The 12,928-nt window shown below is 44.7% G+C and overlaps 1 protein-coding gene across 3 annotated transcripts in view; it reads left to right on the forward strand.

Moving 5' to 3' along the window:
- The window catches only part of SLC12A9 (solute carrier family 12 member 9), a 163,834-nt gene that overhangs the window by 78,069 nt on the left and 72,837 nt on the right, over positions 1-12,928 (forward strand). For all 3 annotated transcript variants that reach the window (XM_086946117.1, XM_086946118.1, XM_086946116.1), the window contains exons 5-7: positions 1,707-1,997; positions 3,895-4,002; positions 4,549-4,660. In XM_086946117.1, the coding sequence (XP_086802243.1) occupies positions 1,707-1,997; positions 3,895-4,002; positions 4,549-4,660 (511 nt within the window). The remainder of the gene's footprint in view (positions 1-1,706; positions 1,998-3,894; positions 4,003-4,548; positions 4,661-12,928) is intronic.

Here is a 12,928-nt window from a genome sequence, read left to right on the forward strand (position 1 = left end):
TCAGATTTAAGTTGTTGGGCAGGAATCAACTATGGGAAGCACACGGTTAGCCTCTCCGCCGGATCGCCCCTCTGCATTCTGATATATGCAGTGCGTGTGACTCAAAGAGCTGGGAAAAAGTTTGTGAGTGTTTCACCAAGGTTGGTGCAAGTAAGTACTCGATATTTCCAGTATCTGTAGACATGAGACATGGCTCGTGTTCTGGGATAGTATCCCTCACCAGTAGAAAAAAGTTCTGGGGTGGCAGAGAAGGCCGCCAAACAACCGTCACAGGCCTCGCTGCCTCTCAGGCGCGCAGGTGCATCTCCAAAAGCTCGTCAGCTTGGGGGCTCACGGGAGCCCTATAACAGCAATCAACGATGGGAGCACACTGCTAGCCTCTCTGCCGGTGAAACACTCAAGAGACTTTCCAAGTGTACTCGCTTGACGAACTGAACTGCATCTACCATGATGCCTAGGGGCGACTCTGCTGGGAGGTGAAGCAGTGTGCTCCCACACCAGTTTCTTGTTTAAAGGCTCCCTCGAGCCGCTTTGAGCTGACGAGCTCGTGGAGAGGCACCTGCGCGCCTGAGAGGCAGCGAGGCCTGTGACGGTTGTTTGGCGGCCTTCTCTGCCACCCCAGAACTTTTCTCTACTGGTGTATCCAAGAATACGGCAGCCTGCTCAGCAACCCCAAATAATTTTGCCTAATCTCTGCTGATGACGGATAATAATCCAGAAACACGTGGCCAGGGATGGCCAGCACTAATCTGCACCCACCTGGTGAAACACTCAAGAGACTTTCCAAGTGTACTCGCTTGCCTAGGGGCGACTCTCCTGGGAGGTGAAGCATTGTGCTCCCACACCAGTTTCTTAAGTTGTTGGGCAGTAAACCCTTACTTGGAAGGTTAATTTTTTCGTGTACGCAAAGCCTCAGTTTTGTAGATTGTAGCTTCAAAGTACAGGGAGAATGTCTAAATTATCCATACTAGGACACCTTTCAGGTTTATGCCTACAAATTCATAATGAAATCAGATCAGCCATAACTAAGTCGCATACACCACCTTGGCAGTGCAACCGAACAGGTCAGCAGAGGAAACTGCCTCCACTGCCCTTACTGAGAATAGGCCACCCTCTTTATACATTTCTCCATGCCTGGTGAGGATTCCTAAGCCTTAAGAGTAATCGCTGCTTAGATGGTTTTTCTGAAGTCTAAAGATTTTGCCAAGTGGGCGCAATGTTTGCTACACCCGCTGGGTAACTTTTTTGGTGTTTTTAAAAAAAGAAATAACTGCCCCTGACACACAGGGATTTTTTTCCCTGTTTACTGGGGCCGTTAATTGATTTCCCTGCATGGGACCGTTCTGGACCAGGATTTCTAGTGACTGTTGCCCTGCCCTGACTAGGGCAGTACAACCGTCACTATGGCCTAGCAGCTGTGTGACCGATGAGCCGTCAGGTTTCCAATTGCAAAGCCAGTAAGGCTCTGCTGTCAAAAACCCTGCAACCCCCCCACTTCTAAATGGGGGGTGGGAGGGGCCAACGACTTTGGTGTATTGGTATCTGCCAAATTCTAAATGACCTACGTGGTCCTTGAGTCCCTAGCAATAGAATGGAGGACTTTGAAACCTTGAACAAGGTTCAGCTTGCTTTAGCTCATCTAATTTTGTTTAGTCATGCAGTTCTGACTTGCTTTCTTTCTCTCCCCCCCACGCGGGGCTCTGCAGGTGACGCGTCGTCCGGAGAGCTCCATGTCCTTCCCGAGAGCTACTTCTACAATTTCTTGTATGGCACGGTCATCCTCTTCCTCTGCCTGCTGGTGTGCCTGGTGGGAGCTGAGATCTACTCCAAGGCCTCCTTCTTCATCTTCCTGCTGGTCAACCTGGTGCTGGTCACCATTTTTATTAGCTTTGTGGCTGTGGGACAGCGTAGCGTGCAGATTGTTCACAGTGGCAACCAAACCTTCAACACCAGCTACACCGGTTTCAACATATCCACATTTCGGGAAAACCAGTACGGTAAGACCTTGTGTGTGGAGGGTCTTATGTCCAATGCATATATTAATATTTAAATTCCAAAATATGGGAATGGCCACTCAAAACAAGGTAAAGTATCTTTTCTGCATGCTTGTCTGCATTTTGTCCCTCTGAGAGCTTGTTATTCTGCTAAATGGAATTTGTTGATTTTAAAAGTTGTTTTACTGAAAACCTTTAATAATTTCACATGCACACATATTACTTGTTTTAATGACGCAGGATTCTTAGCGTGTTTTCACAACACAGACCCCATTAACCCCTTCACAGCTATTTCATTGGCGCTTCCCCCAGAATGCTGAGCTTGATTTGTGAATTGTTTTTAGTATTGTGTATAGTAGCAAAAAGCATAGTCAAATGATTGAGTAATTGCCAAAACTTCATGAATTCAAAAGGTGTTCAAACTTGGTGTCCCAGCTTGCGTAGCATTGTGGGAAATGTTTAACCAATGGAAGGCGTGCTCATGTCCCTAATGTAGATATCTAAATAAGTCAGTTTTATGATAGTTGAAACTTTGACAAGCTTACTAAAAAGGTAGGTAAGCCCAGGTCTGAAAATCACGTAAGCACATATATGCAGTGGCAGTCATTTCTTCTAAATGCTGCATCTAGAATCATTCCTTGCAGTGGCTTAGGATTGTGAGTAGAGGATCCAGATCGAAGTGAAGTGGAAAGAACCTGAGGCTTAAACGGATGATGGAGCAGGTCAGGACTGGTGTGATGGGTTTGATGCACCTGACCATGAGACTTTGAATGAATCCACTGCTTGATGGGGAGCTGGTGCAGTGAGCGACACACAGAAGAAACATTGTCATAATTCTGTAGCCCAGATACCAGCTATACTGCCATATACCATGTCCCTAGGAAAAGTGTTTCCTTAGTCCAGACGTAACTGAATCCGACAATCTATTACAATAGCACATTATTCCGTGGAGAAAAAAAGGGTAGTGTACTATCAAAGTAAGGAGAAGCTGCCAACATGAGGACCACAACCTTGGAATCTGATTTTCACAGGATATCTCGTGGTAGAATGACACATGCCAACCTTAATAAAAAAAATTTAAAAAACCATCTTCTGACCGGTTTTAAGAAATAAATTGAAACCTCCTCCAACGCTGGGGCGCAGACAGGCAGTCGCTGAGGGATCAGTGGCTGAGTTGCAAAGCCCCAAATGATGTTGCACACCATCTACATATGAAGGCACCTGGAAACCAGATTCCTTAATAAACTCCTTAAGAAGGATTTTTATAAATGTTAAATGTCTGAAAACTAAGACTTTGAAGAAAAACAAGTTTCAGTGTTCAGAACTCGACGCTAAAATGCACAGCATGAGATCTACATTACCAGCTGCAAATCAAGCGTTACTGGCGAGTAAGTTTCCCTTCCTGGCCTTCGGCATCTCCAGATTCCTTTTTGAATCTTCTTCGGGTGGTTCTGGGACTACCCGGATGTAAAGGATCATAGGATAGGTATGAGGGTCATCCCATAATGTCAGCTTTATACATTTGTCTGCTGTGTGCAAACAGCATCTGTAGATTCAAAGGAAGCCAGTGCATAGGAGCTTATGATTACTTGACTCACACGACAGTACCAACTGGCATATCCGCGTGACTTGTTCAATGTAAGGGTTGAGAAGCACACTTGAGGCAACTGCTCAGAAGTGCATTTCCCAGCCAACATGGTATAACATTAAATCCCGATTTACTGTACAAGCGAAGTTACCCTCATCCTCAGAAAAAAAGTGTTTATATTGGTCCATGGGGTGATTTCTCTTTTTTTGGCAATATGTAAGTGCCCAAACAGATGAGATGCATTGTGCTTGGAAGCTAGGAGGCCAGTTTCTGAATGAGAGCCTAGCTACAAATCCTTTTCTTCCTCTGCAGCCAGCTACTCCCGGGACTATACCACCAACAATATGATGACGTTCGCCATTGTCTTTGCTGTGATGTTCAACGGATGCACTGGCATCATGGCGGGATCCAATATGTCTGGTAAGAATGGGCTGGTGGGCTCCATTTTCAAATTGAAGGGGACCCTGAACTCACCTGGTGACAAAACTTGGGTTGAATATATCTGACCCTTTGATTTTCATTCCGCTTCATATACCGTGCTCCCTTAGTCGTCGTCAATGATACAAGTAGTGAACAGATGCAGTGTGCTAGAAGGGTTGTGAGTCTGTGGTATCTGCGCTTACTCTTTTATTGGGCTTTGGTCGGGTAGCATGAGACAAGCTTCCCCTCTCCCTGGTTATCATCGGTGTTGGGAGCAGTGTTTGGGAGGTGCTTTTAACAATTTTGATCATGCTGCATGAAAGTAATACTTTACAATCGTATTAATTAAATCCCGTTTCTTCTTTCTGGTTCAGCAATGTATTCATACACGCTGTGTCGATTGGGCAGGTGGAGGTGGGCTTTTGGTCTTCCAAACGTAAGAGACCGGTTTGCCACTTCACCCGACAACACCGATTTTCTGTGCCTTTTCTTGAGGTGACTGGAGGGAGAAGTTTTTTATTGACTTCTGTTGGTTTTATTTCTCAGGAGAGCTGAAGAACCCAAGTAACTCTATCCCAAAGGGGACCATCATCGCTGTGGTGTACACCTTTGTCATCTACTTTCTTCTCTTCCTCTTGACTGCCTTCACCTGCGAAAGGTCAGTACTGCCACTTTTCTCTGTTTATAGTAAAGCTATTCTTCAGTAATTCTTCCTTCCCAGAATGCCTCCTACTTCTGGCAGCCCTTCACTGTATTTGCGCTCTTGTTAAAAAAAAAAAAAAAAAAAAGCCTCTTAGTTTTCTCATATAACCTACCTGTATGCACAAGGGTAACTATGGCAGATCCAAAAACAGGTGCTCAGTTCTGGCCTTACTCTTGTGAATAAAGGTTGTTTCTAGGAGAGTTTGTGAATTCAATTTGCTGCCAATTCTACTTTCACAGGTCTACTAGTCTACCGCCCCCTCAAATCTAAAACCATTTTTCTTCCGGACTTCCTGGATTATGTTCTCCAGGCTAGCTTTCATTATGCTAATTTCACTTTACTTGGTGATTTTAATCTCCATGCGGAGGACGTATCTGATCCTATAAGGACTAATTTTCTCAACATACTATCGGCTGGAGGACTAAATCTTTTGATCTCTCACCCCACCCATAAAGCAGGTCATACCCTTGACCTCATTTGTTCCAACCATGCTGGGCTTACCACCGAGGACCCTTATCCTGTGATCTGGTCTGATCATTTTCTTATTCCCTTCTCTATTTTGTCACCCCAGCAAGTAAGACCTCGAGTTTTAGCTAAAACTCTTGGACGTAATTGGAGTAAGATCTCTCCAGAAAGCCTTAGAGTACATATAGCTTCGACTACCTCTAGGGAGGCCACCGACTTAGATTCTAGGTTGATTAATTTCAACGGATGGATCACCTCGGCTATAGACCTAATCGCCCCAATTAGGCTGATTAAAACATACAGCTCTGCCCCTTCCTCACCGTGGTACTCAGATGAACTTCGAAAATGTAAGTCTTCTTGTAAATATCTGGAGAGACGTTGGAGACTATCATACTCCACAGATAGTAAATTGGAATATAAATCCGCTTTGAAAAATTATAGGAAAAAGATCTTAGATCACAAAAGAGTCTACCTAGAAGAGAAAATCAATAATGCCCGAGGCTCTGCTAGAGAAATTTTTAACACTGTTACATCCTTCACCAATCCCTCAGCTCTTACTCGACAGTCTCAGGGATCACAATCACTCTGTAACCGGCTATCAGACTTTTTTGAGGAAAAAATTGCCATCATTTACGATTCTTCCCCTGTAAAAACAATATTGACACTATTGACAATCTTACAGTCCATTCACCACCCCGCCTTGTCCCTTCTCATACTTTTTCAGAGTTCACTAAGATCCCTTTGGAGCGCTCATTGGTAGAACTTTCTAGTTGTAGATCTGGCTCGCCAACTGACCCCTGGCCGGCCAAACAATATAGAGCCCTTGCCCAAATACTCCACCCAGCCCTGAACAGTATCCGAAATGATTCATTGAGTACTGGCGTCTTTCTGGACTTGTGGAAACACGCGTGCATCATTCCTATCCTGAAAAAGGCTGACGCTGATCCTAATGAGCCAGCCAATTATAGCAACTTTTTGGAAGTTCAAGGGGCACTCCATAAATCACAACATGGTTTCAGACAGGACCACAGTACAGAATCTGCTCTGATTGAGATGGCTGACGCGGTTCGATGGAAATTAGATACAGGGGCGAGGGCAGTGTTGGTGCTGCTGGATCTATCAGCAGCATTCGACACCGTCTCTCATTCTGTTCTCCTCAACCGCCTCCGCTCGATTGGTATACAGGGCCAGGCCTTGAAATGGCTGTCATCCTTTTTGTCCAATCGCACCCAGGTGGTGTTTACCCCCCCTTTTACTTCAGACAGTCGTCCACTCAAGTGGGGAGTCCCTCAGGGCTCCACCTTGAGCCCTATTCTTTTTAATGTCTACTTTTCTCCCTTGGCTGAGCTGATTTCCCAGCAGGGAATCAAAGCCACCTCATACGCGGATGACATCCAACTTCTATTTTCATATGAGGACATTTCTGAATCCACATTTGATCCATTAAAAGAATGCCTGCGTAAAGTCGCAAGTTGGATGGATAACAACTGTCTACGTCTCAATGTGGGAAAGACAGACGTCCTTTTTTCCACCAATCATCCCCACTGGATTCCAACTTGTGGTGGCCACATGATCTAAGCTCTCCCCCAATCCCCAAAGAATCCGTAAAGAATCTCGGAGTAAGATGGGACCCTCATCTCTATTTTCATACTCAAGTTCAAACAGTCTCCACCGCCTGTTTTTTCTAAAATCAGGATGGTTAAGAAACTCATCAACTTTCTACCGAGTAACACAAGGAAAACAATAGTCCAAGCATTAATTACATCGCACTTGGATTATGCCAATGGCCTGTATGCTGGACTTGCCGCAGGCCTCTGTCATCGGCTGCAAATGGTACAGAATGCCGCAGTCCGACTAGTGTGTGGGATTTCCCTTCGAGAACACATTTCCCCCCACCGCCGCTCTCTCCACTGGTTGCCAATTCAGAAAAGGGTTGAATTTAAGGCTCTTATATTGGCTCACAGGGCAACTAAGGGGAAGGGCTCTGCATATCTCACTACTTGCCTCCGCCCCTACAAAAATATCAGATCTTTGCGATCCGACTCCAAAAACCTCCTCATTGTCCCGAGATTTAAAAAGATGCGATCTGGAGGAAAAACCTTTCAAATCTGCGCTGCTTCTCATTGGAATAAACTCCCGCAGTCCATTCGCTCAATTCAGGAAGAACTCCCCTTTCGTAGGGCCCTGAAAACCACCTTTTCAGCTAAATTCCTTATGGAGATATAATTATCACATCCGCTGGAGCGCCGGGACACCCCGTTGGGGTAGCTGTGCGCTATAAAAGAGACACTAAATAAAATAAATAAATAAAATAATCTGCGCTCAAAGATCCTCATCCCGCTGCAAATAAGAATAATCCATAAGTTCATGTTACAGCTGTTCCAGGTGTGTATTTGCCTTGCCTTCTTGTTATATTTCTTCTGGAATTAGTTGAATGCCAAGCTGAGGGTGACTGAATTGGCCTCTTTCCCTTCTGCAGTGCAGGTAATTCAGGCTCTGCTTTTAAAGAAAATTCCAGTACAATTTTTGGGGCCTGTGAGAATCTGTTCAGATAGTAACGATAGCTGACCTGGTGCTTCCTGCCCTACTCCATTTCTGATTTCATTGTCCTGTTGAACACTAAACCCTCTGTCCAAGGACAGTTTACGTTTATGTGTATCCCTAAAAGACACTGGAAAGAAGAATCTGATGGTGTCTAGGGACTTCGTAGATGGGGCTTCTTGCGCCATGTAGACCTTCTCTCCTTGCAAAGGCAGTCATGTGACGGTCTTTACACCTGAACCAGATGGTCCGGATCAAGCAGTTCATCAGAAGGAGCCTCCTCAGCAACTCGGCTGATAAGAAGTTGCTGCCGCAGCAGTCTGCCACGGTCATTGCCATATTGCTGACTACCATTCAAGAGGAATGGACTGGACCCCAGCCATCATTACAGCTGGCCAGTGCTGTTCTGTCTTTCAAGGCAAGGGCAATGTTTTGTCTCAATACTCTGTGCTCTCTGCCAAGAGGAAAGGCATCCGGTGGAAATCCTAGGCAGCTCCACATGCCTAGGTAGAGCTTCATTCACTTTCTTTGCATCCACGCAGTTCGAGGGGCATTGCCATGTGGCAGATACACCAGCCTGATATGGCAGGCTTACCTCCTGCTACCGCTTGACACCAATCACCAGTGTTTCCTCGCTATGGTTGGTGGTCCAGCATGGCTATAATGCATCTTCCAAAGCCACCACCTCTGCCATCACTGCCTCGGTTAATGTCCTATGATTTTACGGGAGAGACAGATTCCTTTTCTATATGGTTCAGTCTGCTCACTCTCCAATAGGGGACAGTCTAACAACCTTACAAATTACTAGAATTCATAAAGGAAGTTGTATATTGTAATCCACTTTCTTCCCTCTAGAAATTCAAGATGATGATGATTTTTGCAGTAGTACAGAACAGCAACCTGTTGTGTTCTTCACATGTGCTTAATGTTAGCACCTTCCTGTGCCCACCCGTCAGGATCGCAGGATGTTGCTTGGTTCCCCTTGGACAATGTGCATTACCAGTACAAATCGCTTTCATTTGGCCTCAATGCAGCCTTGTCAGTATGTACTGACTTGTTGCTCCAGTAGCTTCATTTTTGTGGCTGCTAAACATTCATTGCCACCCTTACCTGGCCACTGAGTGCACAAACTTCTTCCAGAGAGCCAGCTGTGTCAAGTTAACCCATAGCTTTCTGGGCCTTTTTCTATCTTGAATTCACTTGAGACTGCTCAGTCTTAATCTGATACCATAGTGTTGGCTCTGAATATAGGTTGGACAAGGTAGCTTTCTGCCCCACAGTAGGCTGTGCACCTCTTCTGGAGCTCCGCTCTTTTCAGACCCTAGTGGCATCGAAGTCCTACTACATATGTATAGTTAACCAGCGGTACCAAGTGGAGTAGTGGAATCTGTTGAGGAATGAAGTCTCTTCCCATCTCTGACGCATCTGAGATTTTAGGTGCATGCTTCAAACCATGCCCTTTTTGCTCTCAAGGGGCGCAAATCGCAACCACAAAAGGCTCACCATAGTCAGATGTAGAACTTGTCCATTACTGCTTCATGATAACCATCTCCATTAAACTGCCCCATTAATTCTTTATAGTTGAAGGCATTTTCATTTCCACATAGTGTTCAGGTCCATTGTGGCCATGATGCACACAAGGAACCCCACAGCACTCTCTTAGAAGTGCCTTTCCTTAATCTCATTAAGGATTTGGTGGCAGCCAGTTATTACAATGATCTTTAGCTTAAAAACACGAGGGCTGCAATGGTTTAGAACGCAAATGCAGTCTTTGTTGGCAGCTCCATTCATCGGCCAGGAGAAGTAAGGCATCAATGCCTTTAGCATCTAGTGAACCTTCTCCTCAAACCGTTTTTTTGAGATGTGGAGAATACTGGAAGGACAAGCCTCTACCAAAGAGTTTTTTTTAAGAAGCATAAGGGCATGTGTGGTGAATATAGATTGTTCGCTCTTAATTGATGGTTATGCCCCGTTGATTTTTCCTCACATCTAGATATCCGAGCCTTGTCAATGCAGTTGGAAAGTTCATAAAGAATTTCACATTTTGTAGCAAGTGACTGTCCTAGATTCGCATGCTGTGCATTTCTTCTGACAAAAGAGTAATATCGTAAACCAGAGTCTCACATGTGAGTTCATGTTGTCCCTCATAGATATTACTATTAGGAACCATGATGTTGGTTTTTCCGAACTGAACGACAGGCCAGATTTGTCCTCTGAGATTGTAAAGCAAATCAGGCACTCTAGTTCTCATCTGCCCTTTGTGGAGAGGTGCCACATTGCATATTTGAGGCTTTTGGCAGTCCAGCTGCAGGTATCCAAAACTTGCTTGTTTTAACCAATTTGACTAACCTTCATTTTGGAGAAAAACAAAATGGAAAACATTAGCTAGATGACTGTCTATTTGTGAAACTTTATTTTGTTGAATTATAAAATTAGGAAAACCCTTTTCCTCAAAATGAATTGAGAAAATTCGACAAAGGAAAACCACAGAACAAAAGGCCAAAAGAATTGCTCAAGTAAACAGGTAATGTGGAAAAAGATGGAGAAGTGATGGAGAGGCAAAGAAAGGGCAATAGGGACCGGGTTCGGGGTAGACGTGCATGATTACTGGTGATGGTAGAGGTGTTTGGGAATTAAGAGATGGGGATTCAAGAGTATAGGCTGGATAGAGGCACTAGAATATGTTATGTTATGTTATATTGAGCTTATAAAGCCCGCAGCTACTCAGTGTCCCGGCGCTAGCTCCTGAGAGAAAGGAATGTTCGATTATCAGATTAAAACAGCAAAGTCTTGAGTTTCTTTTTAAAAATCAATGGGTCTTGGGTGGTCCTCAGGGCTAATGGCAGCAAGTTCCAGGCCAAACCGTCCCGGCGCACAAAGGAGTTGCTGCCAAGTCGCTCGTGCTTGAACTTTGAAATCTGCATCAGCCATTGGGCGGAAAACCGAAGCACTCGCCCTGGCACATAAAAGGCAAATCTCTTTTGCAGGTATAATGGGCCGGTTTCAAACAGGGCCCGGTGAGCAATAGTCAGCATTTTGAATTTCAGGGGTGACTCAACTGGCAGCCAATGCAGGGCATGCAAGAGTGTCCGTACACTATCTCTGGGAGAAATGCCCATAAGGAGTCTGACAGCTGTCTGCACGACCTGAAATGTTTCGACCAGGGACCCCGAACAGCCCACCAAGAGGGCATTGGCGTAGTCCAAACGGGACCAAATCAACGCACGGACCACAGTTTCTCTGGAGGTACTCTGCAAAAGGGGGATAAACTTCCTCAGGCTCTTGAGTATGCCAAAACAAGTGCCGGCCAATTTCTTCACATGCGTCACAAAGTGCAGGTTTTGGTCGAACCAGACGCCTAGATTTTTTACTGCGCCAGTTCTATCCGAGGACCAAGGAAAACCCGTGGGCCAAAGCCTCTCTCTGAAATCTGAAGGAAAGGAGCCGAACAGCAACACCTCCCACTTCCCTTCATGACATTTCAACTGAGTGTTGGATATCCAGTGAAAAACAGAGGATAGGCAGTTTTGGGCCAACACAACAGACTCAACCTCCTTGGGCCAGGTGAACAGCAGCTGGGTATCATCGGCGTAAGCCATCACCTTAGCCCCCAGTGATTCCGCAAGATACACGAGCGGAGTCACATAGATGTTAAAAAGGAGGGGGCTAAGTGATGAACCCTGTGGCACCCCCGTTGATATAGGTGAGGAAAGGTACTAGGGTGTAAACTGGGTAGAGTTTTTATTGCATATATATGCAGAGCGACTAAGGTATACATGGAGGTAAGAGTACTGAGGTTTAAGCACGGATAGCAGTATAGTATAGCGGCTGGCTTAGATGAGAGTAAAAGTAGTAGTGTATATGCAGAGTTGCAGAAAAGGCTTAGCTAGGGATATAGATGTTAGGGTATACATGCGGGTAGATGAGAGGTAATGGGGAAAAAGCCAGTTGAGGGGGAGTGGGGAGGAGCCGACTTGGGTATAGGAAGTCAGAGAGGAAGAGTACGAGAGACTATAGTACAGGTGTGTAAGGATGATCACAAACAAGACACAGCATAGGTCAAGAGGAGAAAGAATGAGGGTATAGAAAGCTCCTGGGGGAAAGTAAGTTTAAGGATTTATGTAAACCAAGAAAAAGGACTACATGGATATTTTTTAACATGAATGTTTTTCACTAAGATCAATTCAACAGTCTGGGAATGTTTCCTTTGAAAAAGCACATTGAGGACATTCTTTTGTAGAGGAATTTTCTCCAGGAAAAGGTTTCCTTCAGTAGGCTTTTATTGATAATCTTACACAACTCTCAACTTGCCAGCAGATCGAGAAGTTAAGATTGGCTCTTAAATCATGCTTCTTATGTTTGAGTAATCCACACTATTGCCATTGTAGACTGCAGATGCAGGGATGTGTTGGTTATGTTTCATTTCTTGGCGGCACTCTAGTCCAGGCATCCTTTTTGATAGGCTGTGTATGAAAATGAATGGCTTTGATTCAACCATTGCCTTTTGTGCCTTGCATGAAAGAAATGCATGGTAATCCAGATGTTCTCTATATGTTTATCTCACTGATTTCGAGTTTTGAAAGGGTACCAAAGCTGCTTTATCACAATTATTGCAGTCCGGAATGGAGATGGCAGGAGTATCCATGTAAAGTTATATTAGGAGAGGTAAATATTAAAGAGGCAAGATGAAAGATGTTAGTCTGTTAGTCTGATCATCTACCTGGATATTCATCAACGGTTGTAAGGTTTGTTTAAGGTCATGAGTTAATGTGTGCTAGCGGCGAAATCTTATGGCACAAAGACATTGCAAGAGTTTGTGTAATTACATGTAAGGAGTGGACTTCTGAGTGGTTGTGTGAATTCTTTACTTTAAGAATTTGAAGATTGAGTTGCCATGTCTTCTGAAGATGGGGACGTGGGTTTTCCAACAGTTCATGATTTCTGTGGAAAGCGTGCAGTTAAAGCACCCAGAAGACTAGTTGGCTGGCTTGATGGTAGTTGGTAATAGTTGCTTAATGCAATAGTTGGACAATGGTAACAGATAGGTTTGCTTATATTGATATACAAGTAGCGTGTCTTTGATTTATTGTGGCGTTGTGTTTGGAACCCAAGCATGTGCGCTGGAGGAAAACAGGCCAGTTCTATAAAGCCAACTTAGAAACTCTTAAGTACGATCAAAGTGACGGAGGCAAGATGGCGGCGGCTCCCTAGACCGCT

This window comes from Lissotriton vulgaris, chromosome 12 (genome assembly GCF_964263255.1).
Source record: "Lissotriton vulgaris chromosome 12, aLisVul1.2, whole genome shotgun sequence".
NCBI lineage: Eukaryota > Metazoa > Chordata > Amphibia > Caudata > Salamandridae > Lissotriton > Lissotriton vulgaris.